The sequence below is a fragment of the Drosophila ficusphila genome, unplaced genomic scaffold (genome assembly GCF_018152265.1).
Source record: "Drosophila ficusphila isolate 14025-0441.05 unplaced genomic scaffold, ASM1815226v1 contig_127, whole genome shotgun sequence".
In the NCBI taxonomy this organism is placed as follows: domain Eukaryota; kingdom Metazoa; phylum Arthropoda; class Insecta; order Diptera; family Drosophilidae; genus Drosophila; species Drosophila ficusphila.
In genome coordinates, this window is record NW_025064016.1 from 2,213,502 (window position 1) to 2,238,253 (window position 24,752).

General features: G+C 37.0%; 2 protein-coding genes across 5 annotated transcripts in view; both read right to left on the reverse strand.

Annotated features, from left to right (window-relative positions):
* Positions 1-3,188: 3,188 nt before the first annotated feature.
* The window catches only part of LOC108096036 (fasciclin-3), a 90,882-nt gene continuing 69,318 nt past the window's right edge, over positions 3,189-24,752 (reverse strand). Inside the window, exons 2-7 of one of the 4 annotated variants that reach the window (XM_043209462.1) lie at positions 12,885-13,202; positions 12,249-12,590; positions 11,336-11,770; positions 9,041-9,071; positions 5,116-5,446; positions 3,189-4,350 (exon numbers count right to left, since the gene is read on the reverse strand). In XM_043209462.1, the coding sequence (XP_043065397.1) occupies positions 4,165-4,350; positions 5,116-5,446; positions 9,041-9,071; positions 11,336-11,770; positions 12,249-12,590; positions 12,885-13,202 (1,643 nt within the window). In that variant the 3' untranslated portion in view covers positions 3,189-4,164. Of the gene's footprint in view, positions 4,351-5,115; positions 5,447-6,528; positions 7,934-9,040; positions 9,072-9,513; positions 10,218-11,335; positions 11,771-12,248; positions 12,591-12,884; positions 13,203-24,752 lie in introns of those variants that run through there. The other 3 variants (XM_043209464.1, XM_043209461.1, XM_043209463.1) reach the window with 3 other exon arrangements.
* Positions 15,259-19,183, reverse strand: LOC108096055 (granzyme M). Its single transcript, XM_017197405.2, has 3 exons — positions 17,594-19,183; positions 17,265-17,538; positions 15,259-17,210 (listed from the first exon to the last, which is right to left on the reverse strand). Exons 1-3 carry the CDS (start codon positions 17,812-17,814, stop codon positions 16,815-16,817), a joined length of 891 nt encoding a protein of 296 aa, XP_017052894.1. The 5' UTR covers positions 17,815-19,183; the 3' UTR covers positions 15,259-16,814.

Sequence of the window (24,752 nt, forward strand, 5' to 3'; positions counted from 1 at the left end):
CATTAAACTTATTCCCACCTCGCCAGGTGCTAGTCCAAAAGGAAAAAGTTTATTTGAAACCTTTTCCAACAATTTTATGCTTTCCCTTTTTTTCGCAAGTATTTACATATATATAATACATTTTCACTGACCAAACTTGCCAGAAAAGTTTAACTTGTTGCACAGTTGGTGAACGACTGTTTCTTGATTTTTCTCTGCGATTTTTTCCGCCAAGCAGTAATTAATTGTGTCCTTTCTGCAAAACACTTCGTCTTTTATTTTGCTTTTATTGAAACCACAATATTTAATATAAAAAATGGGGGAAGAGGGAATATCAACAGCTCGAATAATAATTAAGTATACGCCCTGTTGCCCTTTGCGAGGCAGAAGAACAAAAGTTTGTTGATTTTTTTGCGGTTTTTATGTGGTCTACTTTTTTCTGTTACCCTTTTTCCGCTTTGTTATTTTACTGTATTTTAAGTATTTTAATTTACGCATTTTCTTGCCAATCAAGCGTAATTTCAGAGGGGCTAAAAAATGACCTAAAAGTTTAGGTAATTTACATTCGGCGGTAGAGAGATGTTTTTTTTTTTTCATTTTATTGATGTTATATCTTCCTCTATTTTATGGGAAATTTTCAAATCAGACCTGTTGCTGGCGAACAAATGGCAACCAGTGCAAATTATGAAGGACACTGGGAAAAGCTTGTTGACTACTCAAGTGGCACAGTTCCTTTACGGGCTTTGAATTTCTACAGCGTGATATCTCTTTCTCGTTTTTTAGGATATGTGCGACCTGCTCTTAGAAAAGCTATAGAGAACTTTAAGAGCTTATCCAATTTGGTGTGCCAGCCACAGTAATTGTCACAATTGTCCAAATGGTTTAGTAATTTTTTTTAGCTCCATTTACTCACTTTAAGCCTTTAAAAATCTCAGTTGGTAGTACGCTACTCTTAAAAGCTTTGAAACTAAGAGAAATTTTAGGGGAAAGCTTAATATCCACAATTTCTCTTCGATTTTCTCTTTAGCTTAAACCTTATTCAGCAAAGAGAATGTTTTTGTGTATTGCAAGCTTTCGATAAGGACTCGCCTGAACAGCTGATTAAAAAAAGCTTTTAAGGACTTGCTTTGCTGGCGCGTTTTTTAATGGTATTGAAAAAAATATAAATATTTTTTACGAAATCAACGTGTTTCTATTATTTTATTTCTTTTGGATTTCTATAATTTTGCAAATAATAAATAAAATATATCAATAAAGGTGTTTATGAAAAAATATGTTCAATTAGGAATATCTTATTTTTTAAGTCAAATATATATTTTTAAGGTTTTTACTCAATATTAGTAAAAATCAAAAAGTCAATTATAGAGTTTTTAATTTATAACCCTTTTTTAAACAGAATGGAATTTTTCTATCTGAATACCATTTTCACATTGCTCAACCGCAATGTTGCCAACAAGCAGGTGATCCAACATCTGATAGAAGAACCGGTAACAAATTTTGTGTTGTATATTTTAGGGGGTTTTGTTTATTCCTCTGTTGTCCCCTGAGTTTGCACTACTCTTGATTTTTGATTTTTGTTTGATTTCTATTTGACTTTGTCCGCCTTCTAGATTTTCTTCCCCACCTCCGTTTTGTGTGTTTACCTAATGACTGTTTTTGTTGCCATTATTGTTTTTGGCTTGCAGAAACTTCGCACTAGTAGTTGTTGAATTTGTATGCAGATTGGAGGAAATTGCAATCTGGATTCCGACTCGACGGAGTTATTCGCATTTGGTTAGTTAGTGGACAATAAACTGGAGCTGCGTGCATATTTATGGTCGGCGTAGGTTAACTGGTAATTGAATCAATGCCTGCGACATTGTTTATTAATTTGCAATTTGAGGTGGAGGACGTGGGCCCTCAAATTTGGTTTATAGTCAGCAAAGGGCAAACTAATTAAAGGAAATTAATGCGCCGCTGATATCTGAGCCGGATTATGTAATAAGCAAAATGCGTGGTCCACGAAATACATAACACTGGTAAGCCGATGCAACTTCTATATTTATTTAAATAGATAAGTAATTTTAGTTTTTTATACTATACTTACGCTTTAAAAAAAGAGTACCATAATTATTTTTTGTTTCCTGCCCACAGGTATAAAATAGTGCCCAATCTGCAATTTCGTTGAGAGTGCATTGTACCAGCCTTGAAAACTTCATTTTATTCACTCCCCCTCAAGTCAATTTCAATGTAGTGCCTTCGGCAAGGAACATAGGAAAAAAACTGCAAAATTGTATTTTACTTTTAAGCTGTCGCGGCGGACTGTGCAAAAAAACCAAAAAAAGTGGGATCCCCTAGAAATGGCAAAAATAAAATATACGAGACTCGCTCTGTTTTTGTCTAATGTAAAATGCGACGCTTCGGGTAACGCGCAGATTTTGAGCTTTATAAATTGAAATGTCAGAAAAAGTTGAGGGAGCCTCAGCAGTGCCGAGCAGTTGACTGACTGACTGACTGACAAGCAGCCACAGCCAGATACCAAAATCTGCCAGCAGACAGAGCCAAGTCAACTGCAAAACTTTGCCATATTTTATTATTATTATTTGCCCTCTTTTTCGGTATTAGCTAAAATATATAAGCGGCAATGCGGCTATGAATAATGCGACATGATTATCGTTTTTGCCTTTGGAGATCGGATCAGAAGTGCGCTATTATTTAGTGTAATTGACGTTGTCGTGCTAAGCTTTTCTTAGTTTCACTTCAGCGAAATTTCGCCGGCAGTCTTAACTGCAATTTCAATTTACTTGTCGTAATTTTGACATTTCATTCAACAAGCTAAATGTTGACTGAGTCCTTTGACTTTCGCTGGCGGCAATATATTCTGTAGTTGTTAATTAACAGCAAGCAAATTGCTTTCAAATAGATGTAAATAATCAAATTCGAAATTAAAATAATTTCCTCGCTTTGATTTATAATTTTTTCTGATAGGTCGACCATTTATTTTATAAATACTGAAAAAATTATTGAAATAAAATGCCTTTCGTGCATAAACGAAAAAACAAAATCAATCATCACCTGTATTTTTTTAAAGTTAAAAATCGCAATCCTTAAAAAAAGTACTTCTGTTTACAAAATAAAAAGCCACTTACTTATTTATTGCAAATTTAATTGCTTTGCCGTTCAGAAATAAACACTTTTTATATGGTAAAGAATTTTATTCAAAAATTTTTCTTGTTCAGCTTAACTTTATACAAATTATAACTTACAAAATACAAAAATCAATCATCATCATGAAAGTACATTGTAATTCATTTATGCACTTAACTAAGTCAATTATCAATTAATACGTAATTGTGTAAATTGTTATAAATAATAACATTAATTGCCAGTATGGAAAATGGATGGATATTGTTAATATTACAGAAAAACAATAATAATAATGATAGAATACTTTTTAATTTCAAGAGATGTTCAGTATATATTTTTTCTATTCAAATTTGTCCAAAGTTTTGTTTAAATGCTTTTTTTCTGGCAGCCTAAATTGTTACAGTTCCTAATTTTGCATATTCAAAACGGCGATGTGTACAAAAATGTTTGCGTAAAAATAATGTAAGGTTCTCTAAACAAGTGTACTAAAATTTCGCATAGGTTCTTATATTTTTTTTTTTAGCTTCTTGCCTTAAATTTACATTTAGCTTAAATGCGAGACATTTATGTAAATAATTGAGATTTTCAAATGATTTTTTTTTCTCTTGCCTATGTTTATGTAAATTTTATTTATATATAGTTTTGTTTTTGCAAATATTCTTTTAGCTTTTTTAAGGTTCTCTTTCATTTTATCTTGTTGTAAATTTGATTTAATGTGTGGGTTTTTAGGAGAGGGGTAGATATTGAGAGGGCGTGTCTTGTGTCAAGTTTTCTGTGCGGAGAATTAAGTTTAAGTTTTTGTATAAGTTTTATTTTGCGCTTTTGTTTTATGTTTTTAGTTTCACATTTCATTAGATTTTAGTACACACATTCAAGAAGTTTTTGAAAAACCACTTAAGACATTTTTATATTTTTTTTTCTGCGTTCTTAATATCATTGTAAAGTTAATTTAATGCTGCACTGGGGTCCTTGCTTACGTTGCTGCTCCTTAATTTTTGTGCATTCGTTTTTATGTGTTATTTGTGTCAGCCTCCCAGGATTTTATTTTGATGGGCTAGATTATTTTTTGCCTTCGCCTCCCTTTTGCACGTAAACTATTTCGGCGTACTCCGTCGAACTTTTACCTCCAACTCCAGTTCCTTCAGGTGTTTCTGCTGTTGTTGTTGTGGGTGCTGGTGGTGCTGGTTTTGTTGTTTCATTGGCTGGTTTTAGTACAAGTTCAGCATAGACGAGTTGTTTGTCTTGCTAGTTTGTTGGAAATAGAAGTAAAATAGATCATCAGTATTGTTTCAAGTGAGGTAATTATTTAATGGAAAATTTAAATTTAAGGATTTTGGTAAGGGAAATTTTCAATACCTTTTCCATTTGCAATTTGCATTTAGCTTTTCTTTACTTAAATGTCCACACTGGTGAGGTGCTCTGCCAAACTATAGCCTTTATTTGCGTATATATACAAAAGTTATACAACAACGGATTTTATTTTGCATGCGTTTGTTTTTTTTTGTTTTGTTTAAAACGGAAAGAGCAGAGAACGGCAAAGAAAATTATGTAGAAAAATTTGTGATTATAGCAAAAGTAAACTTATAAAAGAAAAATTGTTGTTTACTAAAGCTTGCGTTCAAGTATAAAAGAACTATGCTAAGCTTAAGGTAAATACAGCTCGCATTCAAATATACACACACACACACTCATATGTGATTCAAACAGAGAAAAAAAGTGTTAACCAGCCAAATTTTATTTTTTTCTAATCATGTTAATATTAAAGTCTTGTCACAACACTAATTTAATTAACATTTATTGCTGCATACTTTTAGACATATGTGTTAAAAACAACCCCTTGGAATAAAGTCACTGTAAAAGTCTAAAAATATGCCAAACAGTAAAATGTTATCATAATTAAATCTTCGATTTTATAAAGTGTTTACTGTACTGTTTTTTTTTCTGTGTGCTCGGAAGAAGACAGAAAATTTGAAAAGAAAAAGAGATGGAGTCTGGGACGCTTTTCTGTACCTTTGGTTCATTGTCATTGCCATCGATGGCGTTGTTGCCCGCTGGATTCTCCTGTTCGCTTCCGTCCACAATATTCACTGACTCCTGGTTATCCTTGTACTTCTTTGAATCCTTTTCGTTGAAGCGCTTTAAAATTGCCACGGCAAAAGCGGGCAATCTCGTGGCCTTCTTCTGTTGCTGTTGTTGTTGTTGTTGTTGTTGTTGTTGTGGCTGTGGGTTCTCCTCTTCGTTAACGGTATCCTCCTCCTCAGCCGACACGCCCACTCCGCCCATTGTAGTGGTGGCCGTGGCCGTTGAGGTGGCTTTTATATCGGCGCTTTCGGTGTCGCTGCTGCTTGTTGGTTGTGAAATTGTGAGGAGGTTTTTGGATGGGTTCATGATTTTGATTTTTGAATGAGAGTTTCTTGCTGTTTTTCTGTTTATTTTTTTTTACTACAAATTACTGTGTCAAAATAGTTGTTGCTGTGCGAATTCTCTTCCCAAAAATATAAGTAACCAAAAACGGCCATAAAAGTGTTCGGGGTTAGTCGTGTGGTTAAGGGTCTTCCCTTGGCAGCTTTCCGCTCTTTTAATAGTATCCTATCTGGCGATTGTTAGTGGGCTTTGGAACTTGTGTTTTGGTAATTGCGTAATTGTTATTGCTGTTCGTGTGTGGCACCATTTAAACCCAAATTGTGTTAGGAAAAGCAAATACTCGTGGGGAAGTTTGTATTTTAAACCTATTAGGAATTTTAGTTAAAAAGATTTTTAATTTCTTGTAATCCTGTTTGAAAATATTTTTTTAATATGTTAGCCGCCTTAACTTTCAAGTTTCACAAAAAAGGATGTTTAAAAAAGGTTTTATTAAATTTCAGATTTTTGGGTTGCAGAAAGTAACCTTAGCCATGGCCATATGGAATATGAAATTCGCATTTGACCTTTCACGGACTCCTAACCCAAATTCACCCCCACTTGAAAAGCCATATTAACGGGGGCTGACCAAGTAAATTGCTTTCGCCTGGCTGAAATGAGTTTCATCTATATTCTATAAATATTTTTGGCTCATTTGAATGTCTGCCTGCTGTCTGGGCCAACTCAACAAGTATCTGCTGGATACATTTTCATGTCAGTGTGTGTGTGCATGTGTTCGTGCTTGTATTTGTATTGGTTTCTGGCGTGGCGTGTTAGTCTCTCATATGTATGAAATGTTTATTGCACAAAATGTTGCTGTTGTATTTTAATGAAATTGCTTTTGTTATGGAAAACCTAAAATTGTTCGGGGAATTTCCTTTTTGTAACGCTGCATTGTTGGGAATTTCCTTTCAGGTTGAACTTTACATATTTCCATTCTAGTAAAACATCGCTTTTCACACACACACACACATTATTCAAGCACTCGTAAAATAAGTAAATCCAAATAAAGGGAAACTCATCTGAATTTTAACAATATTTATTGTTGTTCATTACATACTAAACATACGTATTGTGAATAATAATCAAGGAAAAACAACTGGTATCAAAAGTTCCTAACTACATTTTCGGTGTTTAATTACTAATTATAAATGTTATTTTTAGGTTATCTTCTACTGAACAGAACTTAAGCCAACTCAATCATTGAAATCGAAAATAAAAAGAAGTTCCTTTTCGATCTTAAAGTACAGTGTGCGCTGCTTAAGTTGAACACTTTTTTGATGCGCATTTATCTCACTTAATGACTTTGTTCTACAGTGCCTACAATAAATATTTATGTAAAACAATGATTTTTCGCTTCATGCTTGCCATGCAAACTCTTTATATTATATGTATTCGATAATAACTTAATTTCATGCCGGCATCTCTATGAAATGAAACAGTTTTTATAGGTTTTAATGTTTGGTTTGTTTTTCGTTGTGTAGGAGAAGAAACTTTCGTGAATTAATACAAAACTCAGAGCCTTAAATTAAGTCAGTTTTGCTTTGGGCTTATAACTTTTATCTGGGAACTAAAGTTATTGAATAACGTTTTTAAGGAAGATCTCACTGAGCTCTAAACTTTACTCGTAGAAAAACTATTATTTTGTTTTTTAAACTTCATTGGAATCTAAATTTGTTTTGTATTTATTTTGCTTTTACTTTAAAATTTAAAATGTCATTGACACATATGGCTGCTTTTCCCAAAAATTCTCAAAGGACGCAAATCTGCTTTATCCCTAATCCTGCTGCGCGTTTCCTGTACCCAAAAAGAAGAAATAAATAAATATGAATGCCACACGCGCACACACACACGTGCACACTCTCAGATTTCCGTTTCCTGTGGCAACTTTGGCGTCGTCGGTGTTGTTGTTGTTGTCGTCGTCGTCGAAGTATTCGTATTGTTTGCCAAGGTTTGGGGTCTTTGGGGCTTAGGTGGAGTCGCTGGAGCCTTGGACTTGCCCCTTCCCGAAAGTAACATCGCCTGCTTTTCGATCAGCTCGCGTTGATCCTTGGGCAGCCATCGCGAGAATCGTGACTCGGGGATTCCCAGTTGGTTTCCCTTTTGCAGGAGATCAGCGTTCTCATTGCCATCTTCCTTATCGCTGTTGGAGCTTCGGGAATTCCGACCTGCCGCCTGACTCATCAGGATACTTTTCAGGGGTCGTGTGGTGGGATTATAGACACTGCTCTCACGATCAGTGGCATAGTCAAAGCTGTCATCTTCATCGTGATGTCGCCTTTCAACCGACAGACGATCCTGAACATTTCCATTCGCCTCTCGCAATTTACTGGATCCCAAAAGCGTAATTCCATTGGGGGTCTCCAAAAGTGCTACATTTTGACCATGATTGGTTTGGTTTTCCAGTTCCAGTTGCTTATCATTCTGGCTGTATATGTTTTTATATGATTTACAATTTTGTATAGATTTTTTTGAGTTTAAGGTTTGAATTGATAAAACGAGTTATGAAACCAAAAAGTTTTTAACAGTAAGGAAATGTTTTTAATTTTTGTTGGGGTTCATCACACATATTTTCATAGTGTTTTTCGTTGGGTTGTCGGTGTTGTTTGTTGTCCATATGAAAGTAGTAGAAGAAGAAGACAAAACATAGCAAGAAGTTTGTTTTCGTTTCTTTGTGTGGTTGAGATTTGATTTTTTTTTATTATATTATTTTTGTGATGCATTAGCAGAGTGGCTCTAACACTAGAGTTGTTTTTATTTTGTTCTATGCATTTGTTTGCTTCTAGTTTTTTGTTGAATGACTGGGACAGCGACATTTTTGACATTTTTAGTAAATGCGTGAGACAGAGCGAGAGAGCTTTATGATGTTCAGAGGGTAAGAGGAAGACAGAGCGAGACAGAGACTTGTTTTTTTCTGGTGGGCGAGCGAGCAAAGTGGGTGTGGCAGGGCGACTAGCGAGCGTTTTATTTGTGAAAAGTTCAAGAGTGTATATTATGTATATGTGGTGTGTGTAACAGCGTGATAAGTTTTCTAGCTGACCTTGCTTAAATGCAATTACAATTTAGAATTTAAGCTTTAAGGACTTTCCAAATACAAGACGAAACACGAGACTTTAGCAATGTGTGTGTGTGTGGTTGTGGCGTGTTTGTGTGTATGCGTGTGCTTAAGTTAAAGTTTTTTACTATAAATGGACTATGAACTAACCTAAGATGATAATGAGCTGCTTCTACATCTAGAGATGATTGCTTTGCTGACATACGGTTAATGTAAGTACGAAAATTAAAGCCACTCAAGAGACACATGCAAGTAGACAAACAAACACACATCCGAACTACGCAATATTAAGGTTATTAATGGATAACAGATTAATGGCTTTGAAAATTAAACAAAATAAGCAAACCAGATACCGTCGATGGGTTAGTTGTGGATCCTTGGAAACTATTTATGTTTTTATGGCCTTGCCCTCTTCTTTTTGCACTTTTCTGAACTTATTTTGACATTTGTTAGGCTGATGGGAGTTATTACTGTACTTACGTTTCGTTTGTGGGCGTCTTGATTGATTTGCCTGTGTGGAGATAATAAAAAATTCATTAAATTTTATTTACAACAATATCAGAATCATTTGCATATTAAATAATAATGATTTTCATGATTGATGATTTCAGAATAAAAGATACCCCTCCTAACAACATCATCATCAGCTTACTTTCGGCCACATCACACACAAAAAATAAAGAAGCTTTCCCAAAATGTATATTTTTCATGTTTTTGTTTATTTTTTTTCGTTTTACTAAAAGTACAAAAGAACAGAAAAAAACACAAGAGTGAAGCGGATAACTAATTAAAATAAATCATGGGCATGTTTAATTTTCTAATTTGTTATGCTTGCCAAGTTTGAATTGATTGATTTGCCAATCGATACAAAATAATAATTAGAACATGCAAAATGCTGGCAGCTTTTATAGCTTAAATAAATACATGGTGTAAATCATTATTGCTGGACAAAATATAATACAATAAATTGGACATTTTTGATTTATTATTCATAGTTTACATACATTAATATGTATATGTTTTGTTTTAAATGTATTCGAGTGGATAAAGAAAAATTACACTTTTGGAGATTCTCGATTTACGAAAATTGGTCACTTAAAATTACTTGGCCTAAGGTAAGTTGTTGCTTTTGTTTTGTTTATAGTAAAATTAAACATATTATTATTGCTGTTGTTGTGCGATTTTTGAGAGATTTCTTTCTTTTCATTATTTTTAATGAGAGAGCAAATATTTGAGAGCAAAAGTGTGGTAAGGAGATATATGTTTATTCGTTTTTTTCGTTTCATTTCCCTCTTGCTTTTAGCAAATGGGGCACACAGCTAACTGGCCAAGAGCCACGCCCACTTATTGGGAAAATGTGGGGCGGCTTAAACGGAAGTGTTTGGCGGCTTGGGAGCCTCAATGCCGTTTAAATTGTGCTGGCTGCCATTTCCAGCGGCAATAACCGCTGCCGCCTGGGCTGCCGCACTTTTCTTCAGATCCGCCTTCTTTTGCGCCTCCAATTTATCGGTAACGGGGGGCGTGGCCTCCTCCGATTGCTGGGTGGTATCGATATGCTCATCGCCATTATCGCGACCATCCAACTCCTCGTCGTCATTGAATTCCGGATGGATCTGAGCCTCGGAATCGGGACCGATGTCCGTGTTTAAAGTGGCGCCTGTAAAAACGACAACAACAAGAACTAACATTTAGCTTTTTGTGCAGAGGAGAGAGAGAGAGAGAGAGATAGAGAGGAGGATAGACAGAGAGAGAAGTTTTCGATCTCGAAGATACCAAAATTCCATATTAAAGTTGAGGTTAGTCCGTTTACCAAAAAGCTTATCAAGCAGAAAATACAGAAAGCATAGGAAACAGAGAAATACATTTTTTCTTTATAATTATTTAAACATTAAAAGCAAATAACACGTTTTTAAAAATATTTTGGAATTTTGTTTGGGATATTTTTAGTGACCAATTTTCTTGTTTAATGTTAGCTCTTCATGTTGTTGTCATTTGTAGACACTTTTTCGCAGAGAGTTGTACAATTGTTTAGTTAAACTTAGGTATCTAATAAATACAAACATTATACATTTAGATTTACATTTTAGTTGGGGTTTTTTTTTTTTTGGTTTTATTTTCAAGATTTATTCAGCACGCAGCTTTGCTTCAGGAATTACCATTTTTTTTGTAAAATTTTACGCTCCAATATTTGTATCTTTTAAAAACGACCTAGTTATTCTTTCATTTTCTCTTTCATATGTTCCATATTTCAATTTTTTGCCCCAACCACACACTTTTGAAAGAACATTTTTCCACAGAAACTCCGCCGGCAAAGTCAAGTGAAATTTTTTAATTAGATGAGTTTTCTAGGGCTGCTGCGCTCAAGCGACCCTTCAGCTCATCCTTCTGCTAGGTTAACGCTAATTAAAATTTAAAAGCCGCACAATGTGTCGAAAGTTAACAACGGCTTGTGGCCCACAGCCCCCAAAAATCCGAGTACATATATGAATTGCAGGATGAGTTGGTGGGATGGGGAAAAGTGGCCGGTGGTGGTGGATATGGATGGTGGCGATGGAGTTGAGTGGTTTTTGGGTGGAATACCTAAAGCCAGAAATTATTGTTAGCATAGCTGATGATGAGACAATAGTGGCGTTGGATGATCATGATCATGTTGATGATGATAATGATGTTGTTTTTGTTGTTGATGTGGCTGATAGGCTAATGACGATGTTTCACCCACGAAATAAGCAAAAATGTGTGTATGGAAAATGGTAAAAAAAACAAATTTCGACTTACCGCCAAAACACCATCGGCCAGTGGCCCGTGCAAACAAAATCAGCAGAACGACGAGGACCAAAACGGCGATGGCCACCACAATGCCAACAATTGCGGCAACATCGAGGCTGCTGCTCGGCGGTTTGCTCGACGAACTGATTCGCACCTGGTAGTCCGTCAGGCCCAGTTCATTGCTGGCCCTCAGGTTGTAGACCTTTGTGGTATCTTCCAGAGTCAGACCGGCGATGGCCAGAGTCACGTTGTACTCGTCGTTGCCCAGATACTGCGGCTCGTAGGCCGAGTAGCGTCCGTCGGTGCGTCCCTGCCCCACAATCGCCCCATCGATGGTCCACTCGATCTTGGGCTGCGGACTGGCCCGAATGGTGATGTTTACAATGGCAGTGTGCTCGAGGTAGAGACCGTAGACGGCGGCATCGGGCTGGTGGACGGGAGCATCTAGTTGGGGAAGAAGGTTTATTAGTGATAACTTTAAGTAAAAGAATTAAAATATCGATTTAATGGTAAGCTTTTATACTAAAATGATGCTTAGTATTAAAAAAGAAAAAACTTTTATTTAACTAGCTTTAGAATACATTTATAGCCTTTTAATTTAAGATTTTAGAGATAAGAATTAAACAAACACGTATTTAATGAATATGTTGTACAAATATTATGAAAGTTATATGAACTGTTCTTCGATATATTGAAATTAAGTTTAATAACAAGTGGCAAAAATAATCAATTTAAAGTTATTTTAATATAAAATTTCACGCTCGTGTAAAATATTTAAAGTGTAAATCATAAGCGTTGCAAAAGTTAATTTAGAGAACTCTTCAACGGTTTAATATTTGTACTACCACTTCTTATTCATTATTGTGTGAGTATACAAATGGATATGTATACACGTAATTAAATCAGAGTTAAGAGTACTTACATCGCACGTTGATGATGTAGGCGGCCTCCTGGGGCGGGACACTTTCGCGATCGGTTTGGTGGTGGGAGCGGCAGACCAGTTTCCGGTTACTGTCCTCGGGCGACAGGTGCCATTGGATTTCCTGAATGGAGGTCGATAGCTCAACGTTGTCGTTGGTGGAGGACATGACCTCCAGGGGAGTGGTGCGCTTGTTGGCCGGCATGTTGTCGATGTACCACGAGATATTCGCCGGCGGGCGACCATCGCGAACGCTGCAGCGAGCCCTGAACTCGGTTCCCTCGTTGAAGTAGCCCTCGCGATTTGGCCGCGACAGCAGCTCGATGATGGGTTGCTGGGGACGCACTTTAAGTTGGGGAAGAATGGGATTTTTTATTAAAAAAATCAAGGTATTACAGAAGCTTAGAAGCTACATTAACTAGGTTAAAATTGAGTTTAAAAATAAATAAAAAAATACCAACAAAAAAATGGTTGCTTTAACTATGCTGTTTTTTCAGGAAAATAATTTATCAATAATGTATCAATGTTTTCTTCAATAACTTTTTTTATTATATTTTAGTTTTTTTAAGTAGGTCATAGATACTCTGCTCAAGTGGAGAAATTTCTATGAAATATGTAGGTAATAAATAAAGTACTTACATGCCACCACCAGGTCGATGGTGCCCGAGAGCTCTTCTCCTTCGACGCCCAGACTGCACTTGACCTGGCCGTTGTTGCTGGCCTTAACCCGCTCGATGCTCACTCCGCACTGGCCGGCGGTGAGACCCGCTCCGTAGTAGGTGAAGCCGGGGGTCTTGCTCCACTCGGGGGAGAGATTGAGGACCTTCTGCTCGCCGGGGATCTCGATGCGGCAGTAGTTGATGGACCTGCCGTAGCGGCAGAGCAGCTCGGTGCGATCGCCCTCGTTGAGGAGCGCTGTGTTCGGTTCCACATTCAGTTGGGCCCAGGTGAGCGCATCTGAAAGATAAGTGCAAACAAAAGGCGGCGATTATGCTGGGGTTGTTGTGCAATTCGCTTGAGTATCTTGTATCTGGTATCGCATAACGCGCGGGGCTTTGTGTTTCGCCAGAGAATAAAAAAAACGGCACGTTCCATGCAATACTCGACACGCTGTCCTAATGCCTCGGCAATCAGGCAAATGACTGTCGCATTTAGCAGAGAGACACCTGCCCGTTTGCATCTTAAAGATACGCATCGCATACTCAGAGATTGTTTTTGCCTGTTTCACTTGCCATCGCAAACAATGCGGCTGCATATTCTCATTAAGTTTCGATTAAGTTATTCGCTCGTTTTTTCATCGCCTTGGTGTGGAAATGTTTTCCCACTCCCATCGCTGCAGTTGAAAAAGTTTTGCGAAAAGTTCTCGCAACTGCAGTTGCTTGCCATTCTTTTTCAGCATTTCCTATTTGCCAATTAAGACATTTGAGTAATTTTCTAAGTTGGCTACTAAACGTTTGGGTAGAAGTGGAGCTTTCGCCTGGCTTGTTTGTTTGTTTGTTTGTTTGCAAGACTTTGGCTTTCTCGGTTAGGCGGGGCAAATATGTCAGAGGAGCATAATTTCTAATGAAATTTCTACTTTGGATTATTTGGATTCTGGTAAATGATTTTGATTTAATTTTACTTAAATTGTGTGCTTGGTTTTGCACTTAAAGTGCATCGAAATTTACTTCTAAAATGCTTGGATTGTGTTCAATGTAATTAAATTGTATTTTGAAATTAAAATAGATCAGCTTATGGTATTGAAATTGTTTTCACTTAAACATAATCTTTAAGCAAGCACGTACTTTTGTTGAGTAAATGCTTAAGGAAATGGAAATGAAACATATTTTATGAAAGCTATTTTCGAGAACTCTTTTACTTAAACAAGAAATTCAATATTGAGGAGAATATCAAAATACATAAGCCAACGTTTTCGGAAATTGCCGACTAATTTCTGTAAATGAAAGCCGCAAAATTGCAAATTGTGGCATGAAGAGGTGGGGTATCGAAAACAGCTGCAGTCTTTAAACCGATGGGAATACGAGGTGAAAAAGCGGGGAAGCTGTAAGCAAACCTCAATATGCAGCTGGCCAAAAGTGAATTGATTTCTCCGCTCGATTCCGTTGCGCTTTTTGGCTTTTGGATGACTGACTGGCAGACTGGCTGAGTGAAGTTTTGTTTGGTCAGCCGGAAACGTGCGGAAAATCAACAGCATTTGCATTCGACTTTAAAAATCGGGTCAGCCAGCTGGCGGTGTAATGCGAAACTTTTCGACCGCCCCATGAGATGTCGCTTAACTTTTGACAATTGAGTTGTGAGCGAGTTTTTTTCTGCTTTGCTCGCAGACTTCTTTCGGCTGCTTCTGATATTTTTATGCGACTCCCCCTCTTTTTGTTTTATTTTTTTTTTTTTTTTATTCTCACATTGGAATCTGCAGACCCTATAAAACCACTTAGAGATCTGAAAAGGGCCTCGTGAAATCCCGCCGAGAAGTTTTGCTGCAGCTTGGATTCCAGAGTCCAGAGTCAGCAAAAATCGTTTCACACTTTCCCCCACAAATAAAAACGAGAATTGCAACAAACTGTGGCTCGGGTTCCGAAAAAATGGTACAAAAAAGAAGGGGGAAACGTTGAAGTTGGACAATGTCACATTCACAGCTATGAAAACAAACGCTGGCACTCGAGAAGTTGCATTGAGTAGAGATGAGTGCGTGATAAAAGACGATTAAATAATTGCTTTAAAATAGTGCTGAGCTCCAATTTTAGTAGTTAAGACTAGGCATCTTTTTAGTAAGTGATTAGAGATTGAATAATATTATTTCGCATGGTTTTTCTTGGCTTCTTTGTTTTGCATAAGGAACTAGATTAAAAAGATCTATCTATATTATAAATTGGCAATAAAAATTCTATTAGTTTTTGGTCAAAATAAATGGTAACATTTATATCAACTTCCTCACGAGTTCAACTCTCTTGTCGACATACGCTTCGTATCCATGTGTTTATTCACAGCACAAATCTATTTTTTATCCATTCCCCTGCTGGTGATATTTATTTATTTAGCTTTTTTCACTGGCGGAATTTTCGGTGGACCATCGTCGGTCCTCTGGGTTGGATTTACGGATTCCGACTGGATTCTCCTTTTCTGTTGTTCCCCATGTTTTATTTGATGCCATGTCTGCAGTTTTTGGGAGAAACGTTTGTCCAGTTCAGTGGTCTTGCCTCAGCGGAAACGCTGCCCCAAACTTAAAGTGATTTTTTTCTAGCCTCACATGTGTGGCCATAGAAATCATTTCACTTCACTTTTCCCCTCTATAAATTGTACAAATAGATATAATTTAATGCCCTCACTCGCCCCAATAAAAATCAAGTTTGGTCCGGGAGTCCATATCGATGCATCGACTCGGATCCTCCTGTTGTGGCTATTGTTTCCCATTTTTTGGCCACGTTAGCGTCTTTTGGTCGGAACGTGATTTTTACTTGAATTTTGTATTCGGGTACTTTGATTTTTCAACTAGAGTTTTAGTTGGACGTTGTGTGAAGTTGCACAGGGCACCGTGGAATAAATACAAGTATTTATAGGCCACAAAATATATGTTTGTTATAAAATAATATTCATTTGCTTGGGATAAAAAAAAACATTGAAGCTGTGTATTTTAATTGAATAATAAAACTTGTATTTTTATTTCCTTGAAACATTCTGATGAGAAAATTGTTCCCATTATCCCCATCAACATCTAGTTGATTTAAACAGAGAAGGAAAAAATGAAAAACCCACATATGTCTGGGCTGCTGTCTACCACAAATTGGTATGCAATTTCAGCAATATAAAAGGAAAATCAAATGCTGCATGCACGAGTACACGTACTTTTGTGTATGCAATCTGTGAGCTTATCATCCCGACCATTATATATCGCTTGGCTGGTAATTTTCAATTTATCAGCATCGATTTACCAGCTTTTGTGATACCAGCTACCTGCATTTGGGCAATTGCAGAGCAACAAAAAAGATAATTATTACTGATTTATGGCTGGCTTTCCATCGACCGACTGACAGCGAGACTTGAACTCAAAGCCAATAAGAGTTCAGCGCCAAACTTGTTATTGTTAACTTCTGGCTTTTCTTTTCGGGCAACATTATCGCGTGTGTGTGCAATTTCTTTTTACCTTTACGGGTTGGTTTTTATCCAGCGTTTCGTGGCTATTAATAATGATTGGTTGTTACATCAAATTGCCGTGTCGCGGCCTTTTACTTTTTTCTTGACCAATTTTCTATTTATTATTGGGATTATTTATGGCCTTTATCAATCATGTTTTATGTACAAATTTATTAAGCTTTTTTTCGGAAGTTTCTTTTTCGCTTTGATTAATGCAGAAGTGCAAAAGTGTTAAGCAATAACCGAAAATATTTTTGGTAAAGTTGAAAGGAAAGTATTTTCTGGGGAAGGAGGTTGGTGTGGTAAAGTGAACGTGACTTTTGCCACACGTGGCACACAGGTGCATTGCAGGCGAAAGTTTCCTAGGGCTTTTCCTCGGCTTTCCATTAATGGCAGGGGTTGCTTTTCAGGCCGGCAATTTTTCCTTTTCATGGAGATTTAGATATCCACTCGCTGCCACAAGTGAAAGTTGCCCAAAAAACAGATGAGGAAAGCCAAAAAAAATATCCATTTATGATCTGGCTGCAGCTCCACTCCCTGAGATATCATTTTGTTCAGCCAGCTGGTGTAAAATGGCACGTCACTGAAAAAAACTGGATTTGGACTGGAGCAATTAACGGTGCCCAAAGCGATCCCATAGAGCTGACCATCACAAAATAGGGGGCCACCGAAATCGGTAGTACAAACACGATTTTCCAAGGATCTCACACATATTAGCTCATCGTTTTCTAATCGAGACTCCTTTAAATCTTTCTTTACACTCAGACACTCTTCAACAGGTCGCAATTCTACATCAACAAATAACATGCTTTGAAATGATCCAAATCTTTGTCTCTAAGGAAAATCCTATTAATGATTTAATTATTTTGTTATATAATAAATACCCACTTTAATGCCAAAGTTTCCACCAACGGTCTTGCAATCTTTACCAACTTCTAGTGGAGAACTTCCTATTACAACTTTTGCCAAATGGTGGCCATCAAATTTAACAGTTCTCTTTAGCTTGATAATTGCCAAATCATCCTGCTTGTTTCTATGGTAATAGGGATAGATAACCATGTTTTGGATTTCAACCAGGAATTCCTCGTACTGTGGACTTTTAAAGAGAGCTGAACAAAGAGCCACCACAATTCTTTTTGGGTTCATCATCATACCCTTTTTACTAAGAAAACCGTCTAAAATAAATTATTGAAATAGAAATTAATTGATGTACCTACTCTGTGATGCAATGTGCTGAAGTGAGTACATGGCGGTTAGTTAGAATCACTCCGGTGCAGAAGTGATTATCTCCAGGAACATAAATATATTTACGAGTTCGCAAGGACACCAAATACGAATTCAGGTGGCTATAAGTACCATTCGAATATTGATATCCTGTGGTCAAATTCCCAAGCGAGAATATCGGAATTTGCAGTAGCAATAAATAGGTAAACCACATTTGTAAATCTATTTGCTTTGAAATAAAAATGATAAACAACTCAGGGATTCCTAGTTATTGATATTCAACAATGTCTGTAAATGGCTAATAATGTATTATGTCACGGATTGTGCAAAATTTGTACAATTTTCGGTATTGCAATAGAGATGATTTACAGAAGAATAGAGATTCCTTCTCGCTTTGCCATTCAATCTATAAACTGGCTGCATAAATACAAAATTAATTATTTTCACAAGAGTTGGCAAATTTTCACTTTCAAGTCATCAGTACAACATTTGCATTATTTATGCCCCAATTTGAGCTTCCCTTTACAATGCAAACACTCCACATTTGTTTTCTCGATTGCAGACGTTCGGGTATTTAAGCGGCTGAGATTTATTTGAGCCCGGCCACAGAGGACAAGAGAGTAAGACAACTTCCCCAGCAGACATTCCCATCTGTCAGTTAATTAATGCGAGCGAGACAATGAGGTTCCCTGGTTCTCTGCCATTTGCATCTTGCATTTGGCACTCTACTTTTCGATGAGCTTATGAGCGTCTTATTGTAATTACCCGACAATGCAGTCAAGTGGCGTTGACTGTCAGGGCAAACCGTTTGCATATTTGAGGGCTCCCCCTGAATGCCAAATGCTTATTAAGGTCCAAGAAATACTATCATAATTAATGCCCCAACCAGAAGTGCAAAACGTACTGCAAAACTTTGTCCACTTCTCAAGTTGAAATTTATGCTAAGTTCTGGATTATTATACAATGGCAAACGATATATATTCTGTATGTGCGATTAAAAGAGGGGGAAAGCGTTAAACTTGCCACTGGACATTTGATAAATATTGCGGTCCATATTTCTCATAAATCCAACGATTGCAGGACAAAATTGCAGCCAGCAATTTATATAATTCTCCATCGTTGTGCAACATGTTACGGGCCAAATTAATATGCGGCCGCCTGCTTGTGCAACTCACTTTCTGGCCTTAACCCTTTAAGAAGCTTATACAAATTGTGACGATGACAGCGTCTGCCAAAGTAGAGAAGACTGAAATAACATATTCCAGGCCAGACGAAGGTTGCCTAATTTAATGCATAAAAACGCACACGCAAGCAACAGACGTGGTTGAACAGGATTGAGGAGGAGTTGAAAAATACGTGGTACCCTTTAAATTTTACTTAAATATGATACACTAGAAAATCGGAAAAAATTTATCAAATTTCAGAATTTTTGAAATGATTTAAGATCCTTGAATCGAACTTTATTCTGCTGAATTCATGCAGTTAGCAGTATTACAATGTTTTATGAAGATGTAAAAATTTTTTTAAATAGTTTTAAAGGCAATAAAAATTAATTAAATTTTTTAAAGAAATAAATCAACCATATATTCAAAATTATATGAGTGGAAAATAATATTCTCTTAGTTAAAACCAACCCAAAATCGAGCACACCCCACACACTCCTACTAAAACATTATGTTAGCAAAAGCAGACGCCCCAAGGGGAAGCCGCCTCCAAAGCAGCTAGAGAACTGGGAAAACAGCAGGATCCGCAGCCAAGCGGAGTATAAATTAACATAATTTTCATATACACGAGCCAAAAGTTGCAACCACACCTAAACCTAGACGAAAGGATCCAGGATCCACGCCCCGTTGAATTATGGAAAAAGTGCCGTGTGGCCAAAGATGGGGAATCTTGAGAGACATATGAATTTCTTAAGTAAAGTGAAAAAAATATCAAAGAAATTGTGTATGTGTGTGTGTGTGAGTGGGGAGGAGGATGAGACAATGACAGCGTCTCACCCAAATGACAGTTATTAATATATACGCAAAAAAAAAACTGTCTCGAAATTGTTGCTGCCTATTTTTTACGGATAAATGTTGGAAGGCCGCCAAGTGTCGCCAACGATTTGCGAGACATTTATCAAACCGCAGAGAAATTATGCAGACAGACTGAAACTTCGCTTAGCCAAATCAGAAACGGCAACAAAATCAGCACCCAAGCCAAAAGGTAGATAAAGTCAACTGAGATACTGAGATATATATAAAGGCTAGACGTCGCCGGTGCTCATAAAAATTGTCTGCGAGTGGGTTTTAATTGTTTTTCCTTTTTCGCTGACATTTTCACAGGATGTTAGGGAGGGCGAACCTGTCTCGAGCAACAAAATAAATTGATCTGTGGTTTTGGCCTCATAATTTATGGGCTTTCTTCGAGAGGAAGAGAGGATGGTGAATGCGAAATTTGACAAATGGCTTGAAATCACCAAATGGCAGCCACCTTCATCCCAAAAAACAGAAAAGTTCTTCTTGTAAATGCTAACGAAACTGACATTAATTTTATGTTACTGGCAAGCGAAATCAATTAATTATTGTTGTTGTCAATTGTGTTGTGCAGAAATACGTACACAAATAGATGGAATATATTGATTTCTATTGGTGTTGACATACCTTAAGGGGATGTCTACCAGCTAAAGCGTGTCTTTAATGGGCAAAATTACTTTTGGGTATTTATAGATAGTTTGTTAAGGTTATAAATAAGGTAAATAAACAAAAAAGCAAGTATGTTAAATAATTGGGTTTTTAAATTATTTTGGTATTTATTTATTTAATGTTGAAGTTAGTTTTATAAGCTTAAAAAGTTGGTTTTTTATATTATTTACCCCTATGAAAAGTAACTGGATTTTCAATTAAGTCAAAGTATATTAAAATACCACATTAATAACCAAATCTTTTCGCAAAAACTACTTTTTCATTTTTTGTTGTGCAGATCAATCAAACTTTGCAATAATATTTTGCAACTTTTCACCTCACGCTTCTCTGCTCATACAATAAACGCGGTCAAATTTTATGTGACCTTTTTTTATGTTTTCTGTTGTAGTTTTTCTTCATGCCATAACGTTCCATATGCGCGTCACAGTTTAATTGCATAATTAATATGCAAAACTAATTTGTATGCTAAATATGTTATTATTTATATTTGCAATTTCCTTTTTTTTTTTATTTATTTACGCAAAGGCACATAAAAGAAATTGCTTGGCCATGAGTAACAGCTTAACGGTTATGTTTTAACGGTTGACTGGGCCATATGTGTCTTTGAACCCACTTCGGGCTTAAAGTTTTCAATGTTTATGGGCAAAAAAAGAGTGTTTCTGCTTTCTGTTTAGTTTTCGCACTGATCTGCCGAACGGATATGGCGATATAGTATGACTCAGTCCCTTTCGACTGACCCAAAATTCCGCGAAGAGAGAATTGTTTTCGTTGCTAATTGTTTGTCAACGCTTTTGGGACGTTTGAAATGCTTTGCTAATTAAAGCATAAAATATAATGCTGACAATGGCAGAGTGGTGAACTTTCTGGGTAAAATTAAAACTTTGTCCAAACTTTAGCAAGATCAACTTTTTGCCTTGCCTTCTGTTTGCCTTTCGTCTTTAATTTAATTGCCCTGTGTGCATTTGTTGCTCAGTTGAAGAGGCTTTGAAAACAGTTTGGCAACTAAGCGCTTTTCACAAAATACAAAATCAACAACGCCAGCTGAATGCAACATTTGTCGGCGTCCATGACTCGGTTTTCATTCACATGCAAATGTGCGAGAGATAAGTGGGAAACATGTTTTCCCAGACCAACAAAACTGAAGCCCCAAGGCTGAGAGTTGTCCAAGTTGCAGCGGCAACATTCGAGTTGCAGCATTAGAAGACGTGGCCTGTCTTCGTTCAAGGTTATCCACTTTGGCTCCCATAGTTTGTGTATCGACTTGCCGCTTCAACTCAACTTGCCTTTAAATTTTCACATTCAGTTTTTTTGTTCAGCCCAGGGGAAACTCATTTATTAAAGCCATTTTTATCTGCCGCTTACCATATAAATTTTAAATGACAGATGCATACAAAAAATTGCTCCTTCTGGTAATTAAAGTTTATTAATAATATTTTCATATTAACTGTGCAAATATTGTAGCAAAAAATAATATATATTTAATGCAGGCCTACTTTGTTATTAATACGCATTGACAGACTGGCTAGGCTTATGGTATGAATTATATGCCACGTGCATTTATAATTCATAAACTGTGCTGACATGTGCTGACCAAATTGAAACACACAGTTTCACTTCCTTAACAGGGAATAAAATATATTTAAAATTCATGTGAAAATAATTTTTATTGCCGCTTTAGCTTTTGCTTACTTTTATTGGTTTGTAATTCACCTACAGGCAATCAAACTAATAACCATTAAATAAACTAAGTTTTAAATAACATTTTCATTTATTTATAATCACACCATTAATTTACATTTCTAAAATGACAGCTCGGAATATTTTTCAGAAATTAGTTGGCAAACCCATTGGGAGTCAAACTATGAGCCAATCTTTGGCCAACCTTTCGGGCCATTTCACTTGGATAATTTATCATAAGAATATTCAAGGAGGTGAAACCTTTCGTTGGAGCCGTAATTAAAATGTTATCTCTCCGCCGTTCGCATTTTCTCCAGAGGGGGTCACTCACTCGCCACGGAAACTGAGGTGACGACAAATGTGTGGGATGCCCAGGGGCCATCAGGGGGTTAAAGTGTGATACCTTGAGCCGGGGTTAAGTTTTGCCTCGCTGCGCCCATTTAACCTTTAGGTTTGTGTGTGTGTGTGTGGCCACGGGCAAACATAATTGAAGTCATAAATAACGAATTATGTTGTGAAAGTTGGGCCGGGGATATCAGCAGTAGCGCCAGCAGTGGAATGAGGCAAGGTTTGTTTAGTTAACTTTTTCTCCTCCAGCTTCAGGTTCACACTTTTTGCATAATTATGACATGACCGGGAAACGTCTACAGGGGTGGGAGTTTAAGTCGTCCGAGTTGCTGGCTAATTATGCAAGCCCAGCGCAAGCCAAAAGATTTATTATGATGGAATAACTTTTTAATGCACGAGGGAAGGGTAAGGGTTAGGCGCGCAGGATTTGCCAGGTATCTCTCTAATTAAAAGCTTCGCCGCTTAAATACATTTAATGAATTTGTTTCACATGCCCCAAGGCCGTTTTTCAACTCCCTGCACATACGTATGTATATGGTTGTATATATGCTTTCCTGTTTTAGTTGGACGAGTGAGTAGTAAATACGAGAGGGCAATAAAGTTTATTTTTTAACACCGCCAGCGAGGCAAAGTGTTTTTAATTAATGACGTTGATGCCTCCTCCGTTCGCAGCCCATTGAATGCCAATAAAAGTGCATTAAATTGCAATTATGCTGCTGCTTTTGCTGACAACACGGCCGAGTATTGAACGTTGAACATTGAGCATTCAACAGCCAGATAAATGGCTGTGAATATTTCGTCAGGCGGCATATGGGGCGTATGCTTGTTGTTTGCTCTTACAAAACCTTTTTGCACGCTTCCTTTTCTGTTTACCGGTTTTTTTTTTATTAATTAAAGCAAAGTCAACTTGCAGCTTCCCAGGCAACTGCGTTAACCACAAAGTGCAAAAGTGCATTAAAAATGCATTTCAATATTGGCTGAATGTGTTGTCCATGCGGTTATTATACCAGCTTGGATTGAAACATTTTTTTTACTTGTTTGACTTTGAGTTCAATAGCGTTCCTTAATGATTGCGAAAGGGGAATGTTTTCTTATTAAATAAAATAACCGAAAATAATTACTTTTTTTTGATTCGGAAAATCAATATATAAAACGTTTAAATATCTTGTTGATTCCAAGCATCTATTCAAGAATTTTCTCCCATTTTATATTCACCTCGTCTTCGCAACGACTTAGAATATAATTAATTGCAGGACATTTGTTGATGTTCGCTCTGCCAAAAACTTGTCATGTCTTTCAGCCAGTTTCCGTTTCCGAATCCCAGAACTTGCCGGAGATTTCCTTTGCCAGCACGGTGAACACGTTTGCGGCGATGGGGAAAATGAAAAGTGGCTGGCAGTCGTGGGGTAAACTGAATTACATATCTCCACCGAACAAGGGATTACAAGGAATGTGTATACCTGTGACAACCCGCAGATTTACCCAACGTCCCGAAGTTGGTCCGCAGTCCGGCTCATTTACGTTGATTTCGAGCGGAAAACGTTTGTCGCCAAATTTCATTTCAGCTCGCTTCAATTCGATTCGATTGACATTAATTAATGATTGTTTCGAATCGCCTTCGCTTACAGCTAGAGCATTGATTTACGTTGTCATCGATTCCCCTGGTCGCCTTATTATTATGCTGGCACAGCGACAATTCTCCGACTGCCGACCAGCAGAATGGGTCGAAATATCTCCATCCCGTCGCCATTGACGACGGGAATTGCTGGGACGGGTGTTAATGATGATGAGACATCCCTGTCCCTGTCGGTGAGATACTCAAAAAAATCTATTTGAGCTTCTCAATGGAAATTACTATAAAATTCAATTCAAAAATATAAATTTTGATGTGAATTTGTTTCTTGTTAAATAATTTTTCTTTTCCAAAGCAAATTCACATCATTGACTCCTGATTTAAATATTTATTAACAATGGGATTATTAAAATTTGTCGAGTGTATTTCTATATTCCTGTTGCCCTTCTTCATTGTCCTTGCAAATCTCAATTGTGGTACGGCTTCGTGCCAAGTTTCGATAATTATTGCTCAAACCAGTTTGGACTTTGCACCAAGACTGGGGAGCTTTATTTAATTATGGTTTCGGTCCGGACATGAGGTCGGGGGTATGGAAATGCTTCCGTCTCCGAGTTTTGTGGCTTTCCCTTCGACCGTGAGTGTGGGCGTGTCTGCCAGTTTATCAATCAAATGGCAATTTGGCGATTAGCATTTTACTGTAGCTACTTTCATTAGCCGAAACACCAGACAATTGAAAAGTCAGCACTGGCAATTCGGCTAAAAGCCTGTGAACTATTAATCTACTAATAGCGAGGGACCTTCGATGGCATTAAAAATGAAAAGCAGGTCTGTCGAGATTTTTATATAGAGTTTATCGCTTCGATTAGC